This window comes from Capricornis sumatraensis, chromosome 5, assembly GCF_032405125.1.
Source record: "Capricornis sumatraensis isolate serow.1 chromosome 5, serow.2, whole genome shotgun sequence".
Lineage (NCBI taxonomy): Eukaryota > Metazoa > Chordata > Mammalia > Artiodactyla > Bovidae > Capricornis > Capricornis sumatraensis.
Genome location: NC_091073.1, coordinates 90,051,850 through 90,078,050, shown reverse-complemented (window position 1 = coordinate 90,078,050; position 26,201 = coordinate 90,051,850). Strand labels below are relative to the sequence as shown.

General features: G+C 37.6%; 1 protein-coding gene across 1 annotated transcript in view; it reads left to right on the top strand.

Annotated features, from left to right (window-relative positions):
* The window catches only part of TSPAN12 (tetraspanin 12), a 66,422-nt gene that overhangs the window by 18,671 nt on the left and 21,550 nt on the right, over positions 1-26,201 (top strand). Inside the window, exons 5-6 of the mRNA XM_068972895.1 lie at positions 20,764-20,838; positions 25,151-25,258. Coding sequence (XP_068828996.1) covers positions 20,764-20,838; positions 25,151-25,258 — 183 coding nt within the window. The remainder of the gene's footprint in view (positions 1-20,763; positions 20,839-25,150; positions 25,259-26,201) is intronic.

Sequence of the window (26,201 nt, the reverse complement as noted above, 5' to 3'; positions counted from 1 at the left end):
CTCATTTCTTACAGGGAACTTAAAAAAAATTTTATGTGCTGGATACCTGAGCAGAAGAAAGCCCTGATTTGTAGCATTTGAAGATTTCCGTGGTGTAAATACTCCCAGCATGGTCAATTTCAGGTTACCAACACAGTGTCGCTGAATGCAGATCTGGGGAGAGATGAGCACAAATTCTCATTCCAGAGCCAGCTCCTGCACACCCCGGCTCGCCTGGCTTCCGTCCCAAGCCTATTAAAACAGAATCTTAGCGTGAAGCTAAACTAAAGCTTTGCATTTCACAGGAACAACCTGTGTTAATGTATTACTTGGCTTCGTGGATGATGACTCCTCAGGTCACGTGACTGGAAAACAGAAAATGCTGCAGAAAATAAACTACCCTCAGAGAAGGGGGACATGCCCATTTCCTCACTTCTGTCCACTTTGGTATACAATGATCTTGATTATATTTTATTTATAATATGTCTTTGTTCTTTCAGGGGAAAGGAGGTAGAAGGGTTTGGAATCTTATGTTGCAATTTAAAAAATTTGGATAATAATTTAAACATAAAATAAAGGACTTACGTTATATAAAACATAAAGGATGGATAAGGTATCGAAACTTAAAATCTCAGAATCATTTTCTAAAACTGCAATCTTATAACGATGTCCCATGTATACAGTCATTAGGTCTGGCTACTATTAATATGATTCTTCTTCCTCCCAACTTGTATGATTCTGGATGGTTACTGGACTGTGGGATGGGGAGGGGTAGGATAACATATTTCATAGAATCTCAAAGACTTTTAGGAACATATTTTGAAAACCATCTATGCATTCCTTTAGGTTATTTGAATGCAAGTAAAACAATTTGACAAATAAGGTAATTTGGGCTCTCCTTGGGGCAGGATGAATCATAGAGACTTGTGCATAGGAGCTAGTTTGTGATGCTGAAGGAACCTTATGATGCAAAGGTAGCATGGAGGGCTGAGGTTCTAAGGGCCAGTTATTTGTTCATTCATTCATTCTTCAAACACTTCAGAGAATATAGGCACTACTAACCTGTGCCATCAGACCAGGTTATACACAGTGGATAGACAGTTTCACTACTGTCTGAAGAGACCTCTAGTAAGATTTACTATGAGTACTGAGGCTAGAGAAGAGCTCCAAGCTCAATCCCAAAGGATCAGCCTACCCTTCAGGAGGATGACGGGAGTAGTTTGATGATGCTGTATCCCATCCCCTCCCCTTTTGCCTGGTTGTTGTTGTTTTGTTCAGTCGCTCAGTCATGTCCGACTCTTTGCAACCCCATGGACTGCAACATGCCAGGCTTCCCTGTCCTTCACTGTCTTCTGGAGAAGAAGATAGTGTCTGTTGACATGACTCTATCATGTCCATTGAGTCGATGATGCTACCCAACCATCTCATCCTCTGTCGCCCCCATCTCTTCCTACCCTCAGTCTTTCCCAGTATCAGGATCTTTTCCAGTGAGTCGGCTCTTCTCACAGGTTGCCAAAGTATTGGAGCTTCAGCTTCAGCATCAGTTCTTCCAATGAATATTCAGAGTTGATTTCCTTGAGGACTGACAGGTTTGATCTCCTTGCTGCCCACGGGACTCTCAAGAGTCTTCTCCAACACCAAAGTTCAAAAGTGAATGTACTCTTTTCCGTAAAGCAGCTTTTGGTGCATCGCTGTTCCCCATGTCCATGGCTGCCGTCCGCATGTTGGTCGTTTCTTCTCCTTGACTATCTGTGGCAGTTTTTCCCCCCATTCACATCAGGCTGCTTCTCTCCTCCTAGCAAGTTTCCTGTCTAGACCCAGCACAACCTAGCCTTTGCTTGAATGATCTGCAGTCTTAGGTCCCAGTTACCTGTCGCTCATAACTAATCTGCTTCTCAGACAGTGTTTTTCTTCCCCTCTGGCTTTCCATAGCCTCTTTCTCTAAACAGTTGCCAAGTCCCATAAGGTTCTAATTCTACAACTTTCAGGTCCTGTGCCTTCTTTTCTATTCTCATTTGGAATGCCCAGGATCAGGTTCTCCTGACTTCTTACTGAAACACTGCATAGCCCCCTAACTAAACTTCCTGCCTCTGTTGTCTCTTTCTAGTTTACCCCATGCCAGTGCTGCCAGGTTAATGTAATGCTACAGTGGTCACATTACTTCTGTTTTCCAAAACCTTGAAAGACTCTTGGTGGGGTAATGAAGTGTTTAGAGACACCTTAATCTTGCATCAAGCTCTTCTGCAATCAAGACCTTCATCTGTCACTTCTAGCTTTCTTACTTCATTATTTTCTGGTCCAACTGGATTTTCTGACCTGTGAATGAACTTTTCTGGCTGTGTTCTTTCCTGCCCTTATACTTGCTGTTCTCTTAGCTAGGGATTTCTTCTAATACTTCTGTTTCAGTACTAACAGCCTGTTACAGTTTGTCTGAAATAGTGCCTCCTGAACTTGTAATAATGATGAAGATGATGATGATAATCAAAAGTAGTTAACTTTTCTCGGGTACTGACAAAATGTAAGGCTTACAAGCTATACACGTTTACATAAAGTGTTTTATATCAATTAAACAGTTTTGTCCTCTCCATAATTCTAATGAGATGTACTGTGCTTAGTCACTCAGTCATGTCTGACTCTTTTCGACCCCATGGACTATAGCCCGCCAGGCTCCTCTGTCCATGGGGATTCTCCAGGTAAGAATATTGGAGTGGCTTGCCATGCCCTCCTCCAGCGGATCTTCCCAACCCAGGGATCGGACCCAGGTCTCCTGCATTGCAGGTGGATTCTTTACCGTCTGAGCCTGAAATAGATACTATTATTATTCCCATATTGTAGGTGAGGGGAATGAGGCACAGATTGGTTTAATAATTTGCCTAAGTTTGCATAGCTAATAAATGGAGTATGGTATTCAGACCATCACAGTCTAGTTCTAACAACATATTTGTAACACCTTCATGACACTGTTTTCCTCTTTGTATGTGTGTTAGTCGCTCAGTCATGTCCAGCTCTTTGCGACCCCATGAACTGTAGCCAGCCAAGCTCCTCTGTCCATGGGATTCTCCAGGCAAGAATACTGGAGTGGGTTGCCATTTCCTTCTCCAGGGATTTTGCTCTTTAATTGCTGCCTTTTCCTAAATGCTTAAGTATCTTAGTTTAATATGGATTATGTATCTTACATTGTAAAAAATGTTTTCTAGAATCTTTCATTTTAAACTCTACAATCATCTAAGATAGATAATTATAAATGAAGTTCAGAGAGGTTTATTAATATGTCCAAGGTCACTCAGCACTAACAGGTAAAGCTTTGATTCAGACCTCCATGTTTCTGACTGCCAAGTCCATTCTCATTGGGCTTTTACCAGGGTCTCCAACAGACATGTTTCAACGTTTGAAGTTCAGTGCTTTTCTCTTATTATAAACCTCCTTTCTTATAACCAGCCCAGATTATCAGACTACAAACAGCTTGATAATATGTAACATTCATCTTGCCTATTGCTTTAATAATTTTTTTATGAACTCAAATAATAACCAGCAAATTAGAACAGTGTGAGTAGAAGTGGTCAGCGCATCAGATGAAGGATGGTGTCTGGAAGACAATGATGGATGAGATTTTCAGGCAGGAACCTGGCTGTGAGATAGGTTCAGACAGTAGTGGCTTGTTAAAGTGGGGCAGCACTCATGCAGGTTATGATGGGTTATTAGGTCTTTGGCAAATATTTGCAAGGCAACTCTCATGGTTTCTTCCTTTATGTCCTTTAGCTTTTTATCCTAATTGAAAAAAATTTTGGAAGGTTCTTTAATTGTAGTTGTAAATTTTAAGAAAGCCCAGTGCATTCAATCCAACTTGTGCACTTCCTTGTATTCAAAATCATTCTTCACTTTTAAGACCTGTAAACCAGCTTAGAGGAGGAAACATTTTTCTTTTTTTAAAGACAACTTGTATCTCTGAGAGCTGCCATATCTCTTGAATGATTACTAAAAAAAGAGCTGACAACTGGGCGATGGTGCTGCTTAAGCATAAGTCAGAGTCAAAATGCCATTATTCATCTGATTGGTCAAGAAAAAGTGAGGCTCAAAACCTAGCTTTACTACTCTCCTACCCTCCACCCGACTCCTACCCCCCACCCCCCCAAAGAAACAACTACAGGCTAAGAGGCCATCTGTAGGAAAACATTTATGGAGAATCATGATCAAGAATTTGACCCTTCTATTGAATTATAAATACAAATTGTTAAAACACCCTAATTTAAGTTTCCTAAACATACAATTAAATTTGGATTTCAGCTAGACAATGAATAATATTTTCGTATAAGTATTTCCCATGCAACATTTAGGTTATACATCTACTAAAACATTATTTTCTTATCTGAAAGTCAAATTTAAATGAGCATCTTGTATTTTTGTTTCCTGAAGTTAGCAACCTTACTGTAATCAGATTTGTTCTTAAAAATGTAAAACTGTCACAAAACAGAAACTTCAATGTATTTGTAGGAAGAGATTATGAGTAATTAAATCCCAATTATATTGGGAAGACAAGCCAAAATGGCTAAGAAGATAAACTTGAATGTGCCATGACTTTCAAAGTAATTTCAGTAGCAGAACTTCCTTTCTGTTTTAAAGAGAAATAGAAGCTAAATGGAAATTGGTTTTAAGCTTTAGATGGGTACTTCCCAAGGCTTTTAGCTGTAGACTAAATGAAATTCATTTGTTATTGCAGTTCTACCTTGCTATTAACATAGGCATTAGGAAAGCAGTGCCAGCTCAGGGGAAATGTAAACAGGTTGAACAGACGTGTTTACAATATCGACAGCAGCTGAATGTCACCATCAGGAGATTGTCATTTGTCAGAGTGCGATGTTAATATACATTCAACTGCCAGCAATCCACAACTTGTCAGGCCCTGGTCAGAAATTAATTTGCATGCATCTTACATGTGTAAGATCAGTACCTTATATATAAATGGAAAGGTTTTATTTTTTTTTCACCCTTATTATTCCAGAGAATTTTCACATAGCTAGTGATTATGTGGAAGCACTTTTAAACTTTCTTAAAATATCCAGTGCTTGCACCAGATTTGAAATGATTCTCTTGATGGAAATCAAGTACATCTTTAATGGCCATGAAGAAATAAACCATCCTCAGTGTTCTGCTGTTTAAAATCATAATGCAAAAATGGAGTATCTTTAAATTGGAGTTAATTTCCTACGGACTCAAAGTTCTTCTTTCAAGTAGTTACACATTTAGTAGTGATACTGCTACTGATAACCTATTAAGTTAAAATTAAACTATTAAATTAAGTATCTTTATTATCTGCTAATAGTTTTGGTTGATAGCCTAGTACCTTTATTTCTAAGTCAAGGTCCATCATATCATTGATTACATGTTCAGCATCTGCCCAGAGTTTCGCTCTGTTTTCTCAGAAAATACTTATAGCAACTTTATATGGTTAGATGTATTTCATAACTGAGGGAAAGTAAGATGCCCAAAGACACACAGCTGCTAGTTGCTTTCATCAGCATTTAGATACAAATTACATTCTGAGTCTGTATATGTTTCACTCCACCACCCAATGACTGGAATATATTTAATTAATTGCTGGCACAACTTCTATAAGACTTAAATATGCTTCATCTATAATTCCAACATATTCAGTAGTCATTCAACTTTTAAAGGTATATAATATTTTAATGTCCTTATTACAAAAGGAATTCTAAAAATCCATCCTTAGTTCTCCCTTATCCTATCCAAGAATCAGACAGCTTCTCTTTTCCTTTCTTGCCTCTTTTCTGCCCCTCTCTTTCCTTTTCCCCTCTGTAAACATATATTGAGTACCCAGTCTGTGATAAACACAAGATACAGAGATGAAATTGGAGACTGTAAGGAAAATAAAAAAGCAAAATAGAGTATTAAAGTTATAAATAAATTAGTGTGGGAACCCTGAATAAGGAGCAGCTGGAGGTTTCCAGTAGATTTTGCAGGAGTCTTTGTTTGAGCTGGATGTTGAAAGTGTATGAGTTTTCTGGTGGAGGAGGGAAGTTACATGCAGACTGTGTGCATGTGTACAGAACCGTGTACCTGTGTTCCCCATCCTGAACCCCCCTCCCATGTCCCTCCCCATCCCATCCCTCAGGGTCAACTGATTCATGTCAATGTATGGCAAAACCACTACAATATTGTAAAGTAATTAGCCTCCAATTAAAATTAATTAATTAATTAATAAAAAAGAAAACAGACTACATTAAACAAGCATTTCTTATTAAAAAAAAAAAAAAAAGAACCGTGAAAGAACATGGCAAGTTTAGGCAAAACTTAGAAATTCTGGTGGCTATGGTGTCAGTGAAAAGTGGTTGAAGTAGTCTGAAGACCGTGAAGATCTTTGTAGGAGAGTCTGAGGTTTCCCCTTGGACTATGGTCAGTGAGTGTGTCTAGCATTTGATGAAACGATAACATTTAAGAGTGGAGGCTTTGGGAAGGATGGTTAGTGGTTATAGACAAGTAGGAGAGCCGGGTTTGATCCCTGGGTCAGGCAGATCCCCTGGAGAAGGAAATGGGAACCCAGTCCAGTGTTCTTGCCTGGGAAATCCCATGGACAGAGGAGCCTGACAGGCTGCAGTCTATGGGGTCACAGAAGAGCTGGACATGACTGATCGACTGAGTACAACCCCTAGTCCTTGAAAGCATGGACAGGGTCTGGACCAAGACTTTGGGGACTGGATGAAAGACAACTGAATTCAGCATACCTTGCTGAGATAGTATTTTTGCACATTATAGTAATGTTTGTATTACTTGACATCAGGAAATAGGATATTATTCAGTATCTATCTATCTAGTGTTCCTCATCTAATAGAAACATACCCCATTCAATATAGATGTTTTATTTTCACACATTAACTAGAATTCTTTTAAAGTTGCCATTTTAAAATTTAGTTGTTAAACTCACAAAAATTGCAGTCAGAGAAAACCAAAGATGATGTAGACATTTCTGCATCCAGAGGCTCAGTTTGCACATCTTGGTTTCTTAAATGAAGCTGGCCGGATTGCCTCTAATTATATCCCAGCAAAGCCCATAAGCAAATGTATTTGAAAGGAGGTGTCATGATATTCCTGCCCTTAGTGGTGGGTCTTTGTGACAGGATCTGGAGTGTTCTTTGAACTTTTTGCTTACTTTAGGGTGTGAAGTATGAATGGCTCAAGATTTTGTATTTCTGACTTTGGTATAATTTAGGTATACTCTGTCATAGTAAGCATATTAAGCTTTGTTATATATTGTTATATACATTTGCAATAGCTTTGGCTAGATGTAAGCCATATAAATCTATATGCATTGATTTGGTGAATGTCTGCAGTCTGTGTGGAGTTCAGTGACAGATATTTCTCTGGCAGCACATGCTCTTAAAAGGGTGATTTTAGCAAATGCTACCTTGAGGCTAATTCAGCAGTTGTGTAGAGATTTTGCTTTCACATTTGCTATTGACTTCCTTTGGCCTAGGTGAAGCAGTAACTATTCATTTGAAATCATATCAGTGTCTAGAAGACTTAGGAAATAGAGCTAAATCAATAGTCAAGCAAATGACACAAAAGATGAGAGAATTAAGAATTAATTGTTTAAGCTATAATGAGGAAAATAACTTTTAGAAAGACTTTCTGGAAAAATGAAGTTTAATATTTACTTGTATGCAACATCCGAAGAATGTGAATTTTTCTTTTCTTTCTTTTTCTTTTTTTTTCTTTTTGGCCACACTGCGTGGCTTGCAGGGGCTTAGTTTCCAGTAGGTGGTGGTGGTCACTTAGTTTCATCCGACTCTTTTGTGACCCCATGGACTGTAGCCCATCAGACTCCTCTGTCCATGGGATTTCCAAGGCAAAAATACTGGAGTGGGTTGCCATTTGCTTCTTTAGGGAATCTTCCCAACCCAGGGATCAAACCTGTGTCTCCTGCATTGACAGGCAAATTATTTACTGCTGAGCTACCAGGGAAGTTTCCTGACCATGTATGGAATCCGTGCCCCCTGCGGTGGGAGCTTGGAGTCTCAACCACTGGGAACCACCAGGGAAGTGCCCATTTCCTTCTTTATTCAGATACAGGGTGATAACAGGCTCCAATGATGTGCTCAAATTAAGATGAATCTTCTCAGCTCACATTACAGAAACACTAATTTTAGTTTAAGTGTATAAGTGCTATAGCTGTATCACTTAGTATTCCTCTTAAGCAATATATTTGAATTATTCAGAAATAAGCGATTATCCCTGAATTTTCTTTAGATTACCATATTATTTCAGTTTTTGATGCTGTTGTTCAGTTGCTAAGTTGTGTGTGACTCTTTGCAAGTCCATGGACTGCAGCACGCCAGGCTTCCCTGTAAAACTTAATAATTTGGAAGCTATGCGTTTTCTCAGTATGGTCACAGCTGTGAAGACATTTCAGAAACATCTTTTAGAATCCTGGAATTTTATTAGATTATATATCCAATGTCAAAATTGTTTCTAATTAAGTAAAAATATGAATCTATTCAGTGACTCTTCTAGGAAACAAGCATTTAAAATATAAATTTTCAAGTTTCTGTGCAGCGTTTACACAGCTGAGTTGAAGACAGGGACTGATAACTTTTAAGGAGACCCTGAGAAGTTTTCCTTTTGTAATTAAAATACTTTAATTCTAAAAGCTCTTTTTTGTGTTGTTAAAGTACTTAAAAACAGCAACAACTATAAGGAAGGATAGAGAGCCTCTTCTATGGGAAGTATTTAATAGCGACAAGAGGAAGAGATCTGAGAGGGAAGGCAGAATTCTGGTGAATCATGGGCAGAGGTGGGCAAAGGTTGATGGAAAGACCTTTGCTGGGGAAGCAAGGGACTTTGAGGAATTGAAAGGCTAGTGGAGAGAGTAATTGTGATAAGATTCAGAAGTTCATGGAGTGCTTGGCAAAGGGCATGTATAGGTCATTGAAGAGATGTGTGCCAGGCATGCAGGGCTAAGACTTGACTGTGTGACAAGCCAAATTATGGAGATATCTTGAATATCCTGTGCATATACTCTGCAGTGTGAAGTTCGGGGAGCTGAAGAGTGATGTGATCTGCTCTATCTTTTGCCACATAACCTTGGAGCAGTATCCGTTCTTACCCTCTTCTGGGCTCTTATCTCATTTACCCGGCAGAGGATCACTACCCAATCCTGCCGCTCTGGGCTAAGTGGACTTCACATTTAGACAAACTTTTTTAATGATAGAACAGAGAATGGAAGGTGTATTTTTCTTCTACCAATGTGCCTTTACTAATGAAGGAATAAAGGTTTTCAGGCGAGGCAGCCTAGCTAAGGTTTTAGAAATTTTTCAAAGATGTACACCAGAAGTAAAAATTTTTTTACCCTGGATGTTTTGAGTTCAGGTTTAATAGCAAAATTATAGTCACATCAAGCTAAAGTAGGCACCAGGAAACTGGGTGTGCGGCAAGGGTGCCCTCAGGGAGACCAGCCAGACAAGGGCTCTTGTGGAATGGTCAGAACAGTAGTTCTTTGGAATGCTGCCACAGTTTCCCAGACTCAGGGGAAAAAACGTTCCATAAACAGTTGACTAGTAGCAGAGGATTGTTACAGAACTGCTTAACTTGTTTGAGAACAAAATTTTTAAGCACGTTAGAAGCACTTATCTAATGATAATGGATATGGACCTTTCAAATTATTATTTGTCTATAAAAGCAGGTCTTCAAGGATCTCAACTTTTCAACATTCTTATAACTAAAATATTTGTTGTAACAAACAGGAATTTAAAAAATTCATCTGTAATTTGTGTGATTAAACTGTGTCTTCCACCCCCTGGTGGCTCAGACGGTAAAGCGTCTGCCTACAATGCGGGAGACCCGGGTTTAATCCCTGGGTCGGGAAGATCCCCTGGCGAAGGAAATGGCAACCAACTCCAGTATTCTTGCCTGGAAAATCCCATGGATGGAGGAGCCTGGTTAGCTACTGTCCATGGGGTCCCAAAGAGTTGGACACTACTGAGCAACTTCACTTCACTATCACTGATGTTTGGGCACTTTGGTGACAATTTTGTAATTATATCGTTATTCACATATGATTTTCTTTCCCTGAACTTTAAGCGTGACTGTGGACAGGCTTGTGTTCTTACATTTTATTATTTTAAAAAGGAAAATACATATTTTTGGTTCAGGAAGAAAGTATTTTTACTTAAGTAGATTTATTTAAAAAAACAGAATAAACTTCTTCACTTGTAATAAATATTTGTGTTCATGGATTTATAAAATTTAAAGAATATGTTCCCCTTTAATACTCTTTAAAAAAATTTTTTTGGCCTTGCCATGCAGCCTGTGAAAACCCCAGTTCCCCGAGCAGGGACTGAACCTGTCACCTCTGCAGTGGAAGCATGGAGCCCTAATCACTGGACCACCAGGGAATTCCTTTAAAACTCTTTTAACAAGTTGGCTTGAGATTTTCCTGAAAAATGTACAAAGATAAGTTAAAATGTGTATCTTGTTGAAAATAAAGGTAAAGCAAAAGAATGTGATTTAGAATATAATTTCGCAAATATAGATCAATTTAAAAGTTATTATAGATAGTAAAGTATGTATTCTCTTTTTATCTAATAAGCCTCTTAGAATTTCCAATTTCCTAGCCTCCTCTAACTGATGTTGTCCTAAAGATGCCTGTGGTAATGACTCCTGGCCCCTCTGGTGTTTGTAAGGGATCTGACCACATTTGGGTCTGAGTGAGAGGCATGATTGGGACTGAACTGAGCCTAGTGTCTTTTGACTGTGTTGCTTAGGTTACTTCCTCTGTATTTTCCTATCCAGGTTCTGGTGATGGAGACCCCTGTCTCACATTTTGAGGAATAGCCCGGTAATACATAGAGATAGCCTCTTCTAAGACCAGTAACACCCTGTAAATCTTTTGCAGTGGGGCCAAGCTTGTAGACTTTAGCTGACCTGGCTTACAAAGCAACAGAAACTATATATGTGGTGACCCGTCTAGCGTGACCAATTGCTTTATTGTCTCGCCCTTAATGCTTTAGCTGTCACGATATACATCACTGACCCTGAGAACCTATAGCCCTTGGCTGAGTCCCTCTGATCCTGGCATAACACGTTTCTCTGTCTCGTAGTTTGAACTGCATGTGAAGCAAACACCTACTAATCTGAACTTCACTAGCATCTCTGCTAGAGAAACTAGCTCAACAATTAGCAGTGTCAGTAAGATGAAAAGGAGGGTAAATTAAGATACATTATTACAAAAAGTTTTCTATATTTACTCAAGTGTAAGCATGCACAAAGGACCACAGCTTACCAATCACTTTCTTACTTTAGCTCGCTTTTCTGCGTGGGCTCGAGAATGACAAGACTTCATTTCTTCAAAAACTGGTGTATGGTTCTAGCTTTTTCTCAACTAGATTGAACTCATCTCATTTATGATTCTTTAAAGAATGTTGCCTTTTTTGGGGAAATTTTTGTAAAGACACATGAAGCGTGGTGAATAATTGGCCTTCAGAAAGTACCAAGCCTATGTCTGCTATGACATCGTTTTGAGACTTGGCTAAAACACAGGCTTTGTGTAGGGATGTGTTCTAAGCATAAGTGCTCTTGGGCTGTTAGTAGTTCCATCCGGGTGGATTCTTAACAGAATGTCGGCTGTTCCATTATCTTGTACAAATATTTGGCAGTGGAATTCTCTTATTTACTAACTATAAGTAATATAATATTTTTAAACCTCCAATCACTGGGAAAGGAAAAATAAACAACTGACACAGAGATACTTAACACTGAAAGCTTGCAGAGTTTAGCATTTGACAAGGTAGAGACTGGAGTTTATCATTTATCATTTAGTGAATTCAGGCTTTCATCAAACTTTTTGTTTATTAAAAGTGTTGGTTACGTAGTATGTAAGTAGGAGTCCAAAGGCACCATGTTTTTAAAATATTCAAATGTCTGGTCAAGTATGTTATATTTTGAAATAGTTTTTATTTGCAGGGAGGTGAGTCTCAGATTGTATTCATTTTCCAAGATATAATCTGCAAATCTGACTTTGGTGGTTTTAAATTGTGTTGAATGTTACTTAAGAAAAAACCTGAGTCTTTACTTATAAATTAAGAGACTAGCAGATTAAAGTAACTTTTACAATGTTTATAATTTTTACTTTTCGCTCAGTGAAATATATCCCCACTGAGGAGGTTCTGTGATATGTAGTTGATTATCTGCTTGCTGGCACAGAAAAACTTATGAGAAAGACATACAGTTTTGGTTTAATGTAAAAATTCTTTTCCAGGAAAATAGTTTGGAGAATAACTATTTTGTCTATTTATGGTAGGGGTTCCCAGGTGGCACTAGTGGTAACGAATCCGCCTGCCAGTGCCGGAGATGCAAGAGACACAGTTTCACTTCCTGGGTGGGGAAGATCCTCTGGAGTAGGAAATGGTACTCTTGCTGAGTAGGCTCCACAGTATTCTTGACTGGAAAATTCTGTGGACACAAGAGCCTGGTGAGCTACAGTCTATGGGGTTGCAAAGAGTCAGACATGACTGAGTGCACACACACACACACACACGCACACACTATTTACGGTACACTGGATATAGGATTCTTTGCTTCCTTTAGATAGATATCTCAGAGTCCTCTGTCCATAAAACTGGATAGGGTGAGGCCAAGTTTTATATTAATGGAACATATTTCTTATAAAAAGGCTCTTCGTAATTGAACATATCTTTTCCTATATTTCTCAACTGCTTATAAAGTTTAATATCCTCAATAAATATTAGCACTCAATAAATTGATTGGCTTTGTTAGGGCAGATTGCTTTCTTGTTTTGATTAGATTGATAGAAATTAGAAATGAAAAAAATTTAATGAATCTGTTTTCTCCAAAGTAAAAAGTATTTGAAATATTTTATATAAATGCTTAAGTAATGCTTATTTCATTTATTAGTGCTTTTATGAAAGTTCAGTGAAAGAACTGTTAAGCACTCATTGGCCATATGGCACTGTATTTCTTTATAAAAATTGCAAAATATGAATAAGAACAAAAATTAATTTTACTATTAATTTTAAAAAACACTTATCTGACTGACTTAATGTAAGTTCAAAACATAAAAAGAGGAGGTGGAATTTTTGATGTAACTTGTCCAGAAACTTGACATAGCAGTTAAGGCAGCATTTGTGCCTTTAACTAAGCATTATTAGCTGAAGGGAAAAAGGAATATTTTTGCTATCCTTAAAATTTTGATATTATTGGTAGTCTTTTTTTTCCCTACTGGAAAAGTTCACAGATGAGAATAAGGTGTTTTAGTTCAAAGACAAGAAAGCTTTTGTAAATACCCATGGGAACATGTACTTGTATGTATGTGTGTTCAGTAGTTAGGATCTATAGGTGATGGGTTGTAAGGTATTGTTAACATCACCATCAACATGCCTGATATAACATGTACTATTTGCCAGCCACTGTTGTACGTGCTTTACATGTATCAGCTCATTAAATTCTCTCAACTGTACTGCAAGATTCCCATTGTTGTTATCTCTTTTTTGTACATGGGGACACAGAAACACAGAAGAGTTAAGTGATGCGCCCGACTATTAAATGGTCAAGTTGGTATCTGAATTCAGGATGCTTGGCTGCAGTGACTGTGCTGTTAGCATTCTGTTGTCTCTCAGTGAGTCTAGTTCCATTCTCTCTTTCAAAGATACAGCTAATTATATTTTTGCAATATTTATTGAAGAACGTGACTTCCCTGGTGGCTCAGATGGTAAAGCGTCTGTCTACAATGCAGGAGACCCGGGTTCAATCCCTGGGTTGGGAAGATCCCCTGGAGAAGGAAATGGCAATCCACTCCAGTACTATTGCCTGGAAAATCCCATGGACAGAGGAGCCCGGTAGGCTATAGTCCATTGGGTCGCAAAGAGTCAGACACGACTGAGCGACTTCACTCAACATATAATGTACATACATCCTTGGTATAATAAACACACATACATTTGTATATATGCATATATATATAAGAATACTTAATTTGTACATACTTTTATATACTTTAAATTTTATATATTTACAGTACTTGATTATATGTACAAACATAGATGTTTCTTGAGCAAATAAACTAAATCCAAGCCTCTCTCTCATGGAACAAAATTGCCCATAACATAGAGTTCTAAGCTTCAAAATTTTGTGACTAAAGTGAATTCTCCCAGTTAGAAAATAATCCAGCTCACACTGATTTAAATAGACTATATGTGTGGTTTTAATAAGCAGTATCACAGGAGAGATTCAAATTTCCAAATAGGGTCTAGTGGAAGAGACGTCTGGGAGGTTGTAAATCACATTTGTGTGCACACATGCTAAGTCATTTCAGTAGTGTCCGACTCTTTGCAACACTGTAGACTGTAGCCTGCCAGGCCCCTCTGTCCATGGAATTTCATAGGCAAGAATACTGGAGTGGATTGCCATGCCCTCCTTCAGGGGGTCTTCCCGACCCAGGGATGGAATCTGCATCTCTTATGTCTCCTGCATTGGCAGATGGGTTCTTTACCACTAGTACCACCTGGGAAGCCCAAATCACATTTAAATAGACACCTTTTGTATTTTGTATAACATCCCTATTTTCAGTTAGTGAAGATATATTTAGCATAAGGTGTTTCATCACCTGAGCATAAGTTTCTGTCATTCACCCCCTTTATTCCCAATAACCATGAAGTATAATTAAGCTACTTAACATTTTCAGCCTTTTTAAATAACCTTTTCTGTATAAAACATATAAAATCCTCCAGCTACCAGCCTTTTTATCTTGATCGCCAGGTTGTCGGGGGCGGGGCTGTTGTTTAATTTTATTTTTACTTTTATCAGAGTGCTTCATACACAAAATGTCAATTTAATTCTAAAATGCTTCTTATGAAAAATAGTAGTCCTCCACCTTTATCATTTTACACTCCAAAGTAAGAAGCAGCCACTTTCAATGTTTGTTTTAGCAGATTCCCTTGAAATTTTCATCCGTGTCTTTGCATCACATTTTAATGTAACTCTTCTCATTCTTCTAGTTTTAAGGTCTATCCATTGACATCTATGGAATAGGAGGAACTGGTATCCTTTCCTGCCCTCAGCAAACCCCGTCCCCCACCGCGCATACTTCCTGTCTCACCTCAACACAGATATATCATTTTGGTTAGAACAGTGTTTACATGATTATGGCTATGTAAATGTTATTCAGAGTTGGGCAAGGTAAATTACTGGGTTTACTTTTTCTTTCTGGAATAATACTTTGGCTTTGGGGGGGGATTAATAATTCTCCTTGTTTTTCATGTATTAATATTTCTATCTAACTCTAAACTTCTTCTGGTGTATGTTTTCTCCTCATATATTCAAATATTTGGGGTATTCTATCGATGGTAATTTTTAAAGAAATCTCAGTGTGTCCTAGACCCAGTCTAGACTATTGCCGTCATGGGATATCCCTTGACCACCATTCTGAGATTTCCTTTGCCTCGCTTTTGTTTTAGATCCCTTGTTTCCTGGAATCCAAGTCATTGTCCTACTCTGTTTAGTCTCTCATTTTAGGGAGCATACCTTCCAGTAGTTTCCTGAAAAAACATACATAGGAAATACATTTTTTAAAAAACTGCCTGCCTAAAAAACAGCTTTATATACCCTTACATGTTCTTTAAAAAAAAAAATTTTTTTTGGTTGGAGTATAGTTCATTTACAATGTTGTGTTAGTTTCAGATGCACAACAAAGTATGATTCAGTTATACATATACATATATTCATTGTTTTTTAGATTCTTTTCTCATGCTGGTTATCACAGAATATTGAGTAGAGTTCCCTGTGCAGTAGGTTCTTGTTGGTTATCTATTGTATATAGTAGTATGTCTGTATTAATCTGCTCCTGATTTATCCTTCCTCCCCATGTTTTCCCTTTGGTAACCATAAGTTTGTTTTCAATATCTGTAAGTCTGTTTTTGTTTAGTAAATAAGTTCATTTATGTCATTTTTTGAAAATTAGATTCTGCATATGAATGATAACATATATGTCTTTCTCTGTCCGACTCACTTCACTTAGTACAATAATCTCCATGTCCGTCCATGTTGCTACCCTTATGTGTTAATTCTAATGGCTGTAGAATTATAGATTGGAATAATTTTTCCCTCTGAATTTTGAAGACATTCTTCTGCTGCCTTGAGCTTCCAGTATTTTATTGAGAAGTCCAGTGCTATTTTGGTTTTGAACCTTTGTGGGAAAAGTATTTAAATATGAGCTATTCTGTTTCTAGTATTCTCCTTTATCCTCAACTATACCTAGTGTCCCCAGTTTTGAGACTCTGTTTCACTGTTTCCACAGAATAACACCCCATCTTTTAACTTCTGTACTGGAAGGGGTGGATAGTCACTTAGCTACACAGTAGAGAAGGGGACCAGAGGGCTCTAATTTCTTCCTAAACAATTTTTCAACACATCATCCTCTTTTTAGCTCTACCTTCGTCCACTTCCGCAAGTGGATGCCCATACCAGGGCTGCCAGTACCTGAGCATCTGGAGGACTCTGTATATGAATCAGGTTATTCCCAGCTTTCTCCACTGCCGATTAAGCATTCAGCTTTGGGGGACTGCTGAGAAACTTGCTATTCATCTATTTGCTTTGTACCTTCCAAAATATACTTGCTGTTGTCTTCTTTTCCTTTATCTCTGGGTTTAGGTCTTTTAAAAATATTCTTTTACTGTTGTTGTAGTGAAGTTTCAAGAAAAAAGGGATAAAGGTGTCTATTTAACCTACTTTCTTTAGGGGGAAATTCTGGGGAGTGGGGGAAGTGTCAGGGGATCAGCTTATTTTTATAAATAACTATTTGTTTAAGGAAAGGCCTCCTTGAGATTTTGCTCTCTTGTCTGTACACATATAAGAAGATGAAATAATCTCTAATAGGGGAAATGAATCCCCTTTATTTCTCTTGGAGGATGTGTTTATTTACAAGTCATGAAGGGTTAAATAGGAAGGCAGGATTCCATGCCTTTACCTTCCTCCTCAAATACATCCAGGGGACAAAGAGACTAGTAAACGGTGCCATTCTTGCCCTTCTGTGGCCAACCTTTGTTTAAAATAACAGAAGAATTGATTTCAGTATTTTGAAAAAAGAAGTCGAGTTCCCCACCCTCCACACCCTTCCTTCTTTAGTTTCCTAATAAAGATGTTTTGAAAAATACCAGCTATATTCTCAGTGGACAGGGATTTTTGCTAAAGATTTCACTGAATAACTTGGGGCATTAGCTGTTCTCTAGTGGAAGTGGCTGGTTGTCTTTAGGATGAAATGAGCAGTTTTACTTGCTGTCATCCTCCAATCATAGTTACATCTATTAAAGAAATATTCATGGAGTATGTGTTCTGTGCCAGTGTGTTAAGTATTTAAAACATAACTGTACTTCTTATACTCCTGGAGTTTATTTTCTAATAGATACCAGGATATGGTTAATAATAGCTACTTTGAGGTAATGATTTCTATGGGACAGTTCTTTACCTGGCCAAATCCTTAGTGCAGCACTGCAAGGTAATTTTAATATTCTCATTTTCCAGATGAGGAAATTGAGGCTTAGTGGTTTGCCCAAGGTCAACCAACTGGTATGTAGAGGAGCCAGAATCTGAAGACAGTCTATTTTATCTCAAAGCTCATGTTCTTACATTTAAGTCAACAAAGAAATTTCACCTACAGTGTTTTACTTAATCTTTTATTATCTAACCCAGTTGAGGATGCTTATTTTTTAACTGAAAGGTAGTTAGTCTCAGCTTCAGAGATGTAGTGAAAAATATCATTAATTAATTGCATAATTTTGAAGGTGTATCTTATTATTAGCTTGCTTTACTTGATGCAGTTTTTTTCATGAATATATGTTTAGGGATAAAACATTCATAGAACACAATTTTAGCTTGCAGTAGAACTTAGCTCTTTTAAGAAAGTCATATCAAATCATTTTAAAAGCAAATAAAATAGTTTGTTAATGCAAATAATTGTATTCTAAGTCCCTTGTATAAATACACTTTCTCAGACTTTATTTATTTAAAATATCCAGTTGATAGAAGCTCAGGAAAGATGAGGAGAGTCTGCATATGGTTCCTTTTCTTTAACTATGTAAATTGTCTTAAATGTTTAAAGGTGTACTGAATTATCATAGGATAATCCTCCAAAAAGACAAGTAGTAAAACAGAGAGGCAATATTTAGAATAGAAATGTGTAAGCAGAAGTCAAGGGGATCAAATGTTAACAAGAAACTCAGAGCTTAAATTAGCCAGAGAAACTCAAGGAAATCTGAATTTTTTTTTTTTCAGTTAGTAAGCTGATCATTATTCCCACCGACGTTTATTAAATACCTGCTGTGTGACAGGTGCTCCTTAGGCACTGAGGATAAAATAATGTTTATGAACAAGATCCTTGCCAGCCAGAACTGATGGTCTGTCAGGTTAGTGAGCACAGTGACTTGTGGGTGAGGCAGCCAACTGGTTTAAAAGCTGAAGCCGCTGAGAGCTGATGTACAGGAGCTCTGCTGCACAAGGGAGAGGAGAGACATAAAATGATAAAAAAACAAGAAATAAAATACTGGAAAACAATGATGAGAAAGAAACTGCAGTGTTGCAGGGAATTAACGGCAAATCCAGGAGGAAAGGACAAGTCCATATGGGATTGTATTTCAAAAACTACTTCAGAAGAGCATTTGAATAATGTTTTACAAACTCAAAATTTTAAATTTTCCCAACCACTTTCCCATGTGTCAAATCAGATCATAACAGTGAAGAAGACTTTCTTTTTATCTTCATCAGACAGATGAGCAGACTGAACTCAGGGCAGTTTAATGAGTTTCCAGAGACCATAGTGTTTCAGAGCTGAGTTTGAACTGCTATCAGCTGATTCCAAATTCAGAGCTTTTTCCACCCTTCTAGGACAGCATTTGTGGAGGAAGAGGGGAAGAGTTGCCCTGCAAATGTGATTGTGTAGTTAGCCGCTTAGACATGTCCAGCTCTTTGTGACACCATGGACTGTAGTTCTCCAGGTTCCTCTGTCCATGGGGATTTTCCAGGCAAAAATAATGGGGTGGATTGCCATGCCCTTCTCCAGGGGATCCTCTAGACCCAGGGATTGAACCCAGGTCTCCCACATCACAGGCAGATTCTTTACTGTCTGAGCCACCAAGGAAGCAAATGCGATTGGTACAGATCATCTCAGCACACCATGTGTGTGGGGGAGAGTAAGAGCTCTAGAGACACATGTTGACATCATTAGGAGAGATCCACTGATGTTCCAATAATATTGAGGACAACAGCCGGTTTTGTAGTGAAATGTGATATGTATGTACACTTCCCACCATAACAAAGCTCAGCAGGAGCTGTTGCTGAATTCTTTGCTGGTTTTGTTCTGTGTAAACTATGGATTAACACCAGGTTTTATAAATGCTGCTCTTAGATCCAGCCCTTAAACTAAAAGTAACTGAGTGATTCTCTGTGCAGTGATGAATATGAGGATGATTTTATCTCATCCTAACCCTAACCGGAAGTCAATTTTGGACAAAACTTAGGTTGGAGATCTGAGAAAGCAAAAGTATATTATAGTATAATTTTTTTTTTCTGCAGTCTCAGTTTCTCCTCGGGTCTTATCAAAGATAAGAACATTTACCTAGCATATAGTTTTTGAACATTTGTTGTTGTTGTTTTGTAATATAAAGTGCAGATATGGTATTGTTCATGTCTAGACATTTCTTAAGTATTAAAGTGAATTTGGAGAAAAACTGACTTGGAGTACTGTGTTCACGAATTTTCTTCTAATTAAGGCTAAAATCTTCAAAGTAAGGCAGTACTTGGAAATGAGATCTGAGTAGATTGAAATTGACCAGAAATACTACATAGGCTTAAAATAAAAGGACTTATAAAATGAAATCTCTTTAAGAAAATATTACTTTATCTTTTGTATAGCAATGGTCCCCAACCTTTTTGGCACCAGAGAAGACAAATTTTCCACGACTTGCCTGGCTTGTCTCGTTGCAGAGCACAGATTCTAGGTACACGAGCTTCTGTAGTTGCAGTACGTGGGCTCAGTGGTTGTGACTTGCAGGCTGTAGGGTATGTGGGCTTCAGTAGCTGCAGCACACAGGGTCAGGAGTTGTGGCTTGCAGGCTTTGGAGCTTGAACACAGTAGTTGGGGCACATGGGCTTAGGTGCTCCGCGGCATGTGGAATCATCCCAGACCAGGGATTGAACTCATGTCCCCTGCAGTGGCAGGCAGATCCTTATCCACTGCGCCGCTAGGAAAGTCCAGTGGAGTTGTTTTAATTCTGTTGCAATTAGTGAACTTTCAGAAAGCCCATTCTTTCTCACCCTTTTACTGTTTACTTCTGTAAAGTGACCTGCATGACTGGAGAAGTGGCAAGGAACAGCACGTAGAACAGTGGTCTAGGTCTACAGTGGTCCAGGTCTCTAAAATTTATTATGCACGTTCTTGAGCAAGTCATATTGTATACTTTTCTCATTAATTTCTTCATTTGTAAAATAAGGTAGTATTATCTGTTGAGAGAATTAATTATAAAAGCATTTGATAAATAGAGTACTATCCAAACGACCCACTTAGGTAAGTATTGAATGTTGTCTGCCGATGCCTCAAAATTTGCTGTAATTTTCCCCATCTGCTCCCAAGGGAGGGAGCTTCCTGAATATGTGCCTCTGCTTCTTGTTCTTTGGGTGAACAACACTGAATAATACTTAGCTTGTCTCTGATGACCGTATTTTACTTTGATTCTATCCTAACAGCATTCATTTTCTGTTCTCCTACAGTATTTTGGAAGTTTACTTGTCATTTTCTGTGTAGAACTGGCTTGTGGTGTTTGGACATATGAACAAGAAATAATGGTGAGTTCAAAATGGAATATAACCACACTCTGAAACAGTATTTGTGCAGCCTTTTAAATCAGATACTCTGGATTTGTTAGGCACATGATTATTAATTTGAATGTTTATGCTTTCTGTCACAATGCATACTCCCAATACTTCTAAAATGTACTGTTTTCTCTCCTGTCTCTACATCACAGTTCCAAAGTGTAATTTGTAATATTTCATTTCCTCTACTCCAATACATGTCTTTAATTCCACAGATTGCTTAGACATGGATATAATAAACCAAAAATAATATATGTTCTTGAATAATGTTATGAGCTGCTGAGTGAATAATAGGAAATGTTCACATTTGCAACAGGTCTTGAGAAATCTTGGAAAGCTACTTGAAAACCTTATAAAATGCTGACTTCACCTGTAGGCCGATGTCTAGAAAACATGCCCTTCTGTTTACAGCAAGCTGAAGTGTCTTCTTTCAAATTAAGAAGTGTGTGTTAGAATGAATGAGAATGAGAGTTTCTTAACCTTAAGGTTTTAGCAGTCATGTTTGATTTACCACTCACACCTTTGCTCCACTGGGCATTATTACTTCTTTAATGTTTGCTCACTCCATTGGTAAAAATTGGTGCATTGATTATTAGTGAGGTTGAACACCTTTGTATGTCTGTGAAGACTGGCTACTCTGAGCCTCATAGAAGAATTCTATTTCAAGAAGATGATGCTTTTTTCAACATGTAGTCTTTGGGTTGTGTATAGCAGGAGTCTATCAGAGTGATTCTTTAAAATGCACAGTATAAGTCTCTAGGCCAGACCTGCTAAATTGGAATAGAGGGAAAAGGCGGGACTGGGTAGTTTTATTTGTGGCAAGTTCTCCAGATGACTCTTCAACATTTCAAAACTTAAGAGAGCTCTTTTTTTAATACAGAAGGGGTTTTTTTTGTTTGTTTGATTTTTTACTATGTATTTATTTGTCTGCATGGCATATGAGATCTTAGTTCCTTGACCAGGGATCAAACCCTTGCCCACTGCAGTGGAAGCATGGAGTCTTAACTTCTAGATCACCAGGGAAGCCCCTAAGAGCTCTTGAGAAGAGGAAATTCCTTTACATTTCTGAGAGGCATTTTGGGAGCTGTGTAAGAAAATTGAAGACATTTCTGGTACTGATGCAGTTTTTAAAGATTCTATGTTGAATCTGCTACCGTACTGTGACTCTGTTTTAGAACTAAGTGATAATTACAGCCTAGTGGCTACTCTACATAATTCAGCTTACCTGTAGGCTACCCTTTGGCACTGCCACACCTCTGAACCCCTCTGAAAATACTCATGCTTTCAATATGTGACAACTCTTAGGAAGAAGAGGGAATTTATGGTTATTTTCTTCTCTGTTAAAAATTTAAAAGTCAAGACAGGTTCTAGCTAGTTTAATATAAAGTTAAGCACTATCTTCAAAACAAAATGTCCCATTAAAATAGGCTCTTGCTGTCTTTGAGAATCATATTTTCACGCTATCCCTAGAAACCTGGTTTGTTAAGGAAGTGAAGTGGTAATTGGGTCCAGGGACTCAGTTTTGGTGTCATTAATTGTTTCTGATTTCAAAAAACACATGGATCTCCTTAACATTTAAGAATAGGTAGTAAATTATATAATTCTCATCAATTATACAGTAAATTGGTGCTGGGAAAGATTGAAGGCAGGAGGAGAAGGGGAGGACAGAGGATGAGATGGTTGGATGGCATCACCAACTCAATGGACATGAGTCTGAACAAACTCCAGAAGTTGGAAGCCTGGCGTGCTGCGGTCCATGGGTTTGCAGAGTTGGACACGACTGAGTGACTGAACTTAACTATATAATTCTCGATGGCCTCATTTCAACATTTTTGTTCTTTTTTGGTAATTAAAAGGTTTTCAAAGTGAGTTTACTTTCTAGTGGATTTTAAAAATGGTTTGTATAGTGTGTATGTCATATTAATATTTGATTAATTTCCTAAGTTATAACAAGTTTGAAATGAATTAATTTAAGTATTTGAAAGGAAATCTTTGGACTCTAATGTAATTCTAAGGAACTTGAGGAGACAGAAAGGAATGTATATATTTTAGGTACTTTCTTCTATTCTATGAAGGGGTCATCGGCAAATATTTTCTTAGTATCACAGTGATGCTACATGGGTGTACACTGCTGTGCCAGCTGAAGCATACATCAGTGTTTTGCTTGTGTAAATCTCCTCCCCCCTCCATTAAGTCACCAGGATAAAATAAGGGCTGTTTAAAAGAGAAATGTGGAAAGTAGTCCTTTAGGAAAAAAGTTTGTCAGAATTTTTTTTATTGCTTTTGCACTAAGAGCAGTGTGAATGAAAAGTGCCATTAAGGTTTATTAGCTGCCAAATTTTGCAGAACCCAGCCTTTACATAGAATGGGCTTTGTGCTCTTAGCTGTTCCACGCAAGAAGCCAATATACGTGTGTGTTTTCCTTCATGGCTAGATCACTGTATTTTGTGCCAAAACCTCAATGACCTCCTCTGTTTCTTGCTATATTTAGTCTCAGATGGATTGTGGTCACAAGAGGGAAACAACTTATATTTATTTTGGAAAATAAATTAAAAATAAGACTGTTCTAATAACCAGATCTAATAACCAAAAAGATCCTGATGCTGGGAAAGATTGAGGGCGAGAGGAGAAGGGGGGCAATAGAGGATGAGATGGTTGAATGGCATCATCGACACAATGAACATGGCTTTGGGCAAACTCTGGGAGGTAATGAAGGACAGGGAAGCCTGGCATGCTGCAATCCATGGGGTTGCAAAGGGTCAGACACAACTTAGTGACTGAACAACAACAATAACCAAATCAAGATATTTGGCGTCAGACAGCCTATTTCCCCATTATTTCTGTTTTTTATACATATTCACCTCCCATTCATCATTCCTTCTCTAGATAAAATCTGTCAATTATATTAACTGCTTCAGATTATACATTTCTAGAGAATTTGTTTCACTTCCATTTATTTTATGTTCAAAGGATATGAGATAATAAGAATTTATAGGAAGTAGCTTGAACTTTGGTTAGTTCTCTGAACTTTGTTGAAACCATATGAACACAAAGCATACCCAAATCAGCTCATTATTTAGGGAACAAAGTTGTGTGCCTAGATGTTGGGGTGTTTTCTTTTGTATTGTGCATTTCCAAGTAATAAAAATGAAAATTAACAAAGGAACAAAATGAAGATTTTTTTGTGGCCAGGAATTTTTAAACTACTATTGATATTACTATTGTTAAAAATAAGATTTCAAAAAGATATGAATCTTGAATTAGTGTCAAATTTGCTCAACTAAGCCCAGTTCATATTGCCCCATAGATCAGATGTGGATGTCTGTCTAGTCTCCTAAGAGTTACTTTAATATCACAGGTGTGGAGAGACTACGATTTGTGTGACCCCATTTTTCCTGTGGCACTGCAGATAAATCTATACAAACCCTTCCAAAAAGGTTGAAGAGGAGGGAATACCTTCCAACTCATTCTATATAGCCAGCATTATCATGATGCCAAAAACTAGACAAAGAGATTAAAAGAAAACTATAGATTAATGTCTCTCATGACAGATATAAAAATTCAAAACAATGTTTTAATAAATCAAATTCCAGCTATAAGAAAATCACAGCATGATATGCTGAAACTAGATTTCTTGCCAGCTGTTGTGTTGTGTACCTGAAGCTCTGTTGTGATTAAACTCTGTTAATTGCCTCTAAAATCCAATTCTTGAAAATGTATTTACAAGGTTATTCCAGAATGAGGCTTGACTTGAGCTGAACTCTTTCTCTTCTTAATTCTTCTCTGTTTATTTTTGTATCATAATCTGCAGTCACTTCAAAGAACAATTTCATAGCATTATGTACTCAAATCAAAGGGTATTTTTCAGCAGGGATCATTTGTTATTAGGAGCTCTTCAGGTGTATCTATAGAACACATTGCAGGCAGAATTCTTTACAGTTTGTGCCACCAGGGAAGCCCATAGAATACATAGCTTATTTGTTTGTGATTTCCTTAAACTTGATATTGGCATTAAGTGATTTCACATTATTTTGCTTAGTATGAAGTACCTCCTCATTTAGCACATGTAGAGATTATTCACTAAGTATTTAATAACCCTGAGTTAATTTAAACCACAAACAAATATAAATTTAAGATAGTATTTGTCAATTGCAGTATATTCCAAGTAAGTATATGTGGATGAGTCTATCAGTGACTGTGTTTGTGAATATGTAAACAGATATGTGTCTGAATGTGGCTGTTTGAATGTTACGGTTGTTGATATTTTGTTTCTTTTAATTTCTAGGTTCCAGTTCAGTGGTCAGACATGGTCACTTTGAAAGCCAGAATGACAAATTATGGCTTACCGAGATACCAGTGGCTTACTCATGCTTGGAATTTTTTTCAGAGAGAGGTAAGTGCTACATTTTCTAAGGTAGAGGTTATGGAATAAATGGCACATTTTCATGAGTGTACAGAGCTTTGGCTTTGGTCATTTTCTCTGTGCTGAACAATTAAGCCCATGATTTAGTTACCACTGGTGTAGTTCTTTATCAAGAAATACTTGAAGTAGCTCTATGCCCTGCTTTTCTTCCCATATACATCATTTCCCCTTCATTTCACATGGTTCACATATATTTTAGAGTTTTTTAAAGCTCTTTTGCTAAACTACTGTACATTTTCCCTTTTTAATGAGAATTCCTTGATAATTACCCAAGCTCTATTTGAATGGATCATTTTTCATGATTTTTAGAGCTCTCTATAATTTAAACACCATTAAGAAATTTAAAATAATGGGTCTCATTGGGGAATTAGGACTCAGTATATCATTAAAAGCATAGCTTTTTAGAAAGAAAGACCTTCCTTCAAATTCCAGCTCTGCCGCTTACTATTACATGAGCTTCTGTAATTTTCTTAACTTCTTTAAGCCTCAGTCTCCTCATCTGCAAAATGGGGATAATAAAAGCCCCTGTCTTTTCTGGGTGTTGAGAAAATTAAATGGGATCCTGAGTTTGATCTCATTTAGCTTATGGTTGTTAACAATAACATTACAAAGTTAGGTGCTTTTAGATTTTTGTACTTACCTTGCATATAGCACCTCATCCCATTATCTTCTCAAAGAGCGACTATATTTAGTTGCTTAAAATCTGGTTACTTTAACCATTGATTCAAGCAAACTTCTTCTCCCAAGCAGTTTCCTCATGACTGGAGTGAGATTCTCAGGTGACCAAGTATATCTCTTTCTGTTCATGTCATTTAACCCTGGGCTCCGAGTGTTTGAGGATCAGTGTCTTGCACAATAGATGTCCTGCTCTCTGCCCAGTCACTCTGTCTTGGATACGGGCAGAGGTTCAAGT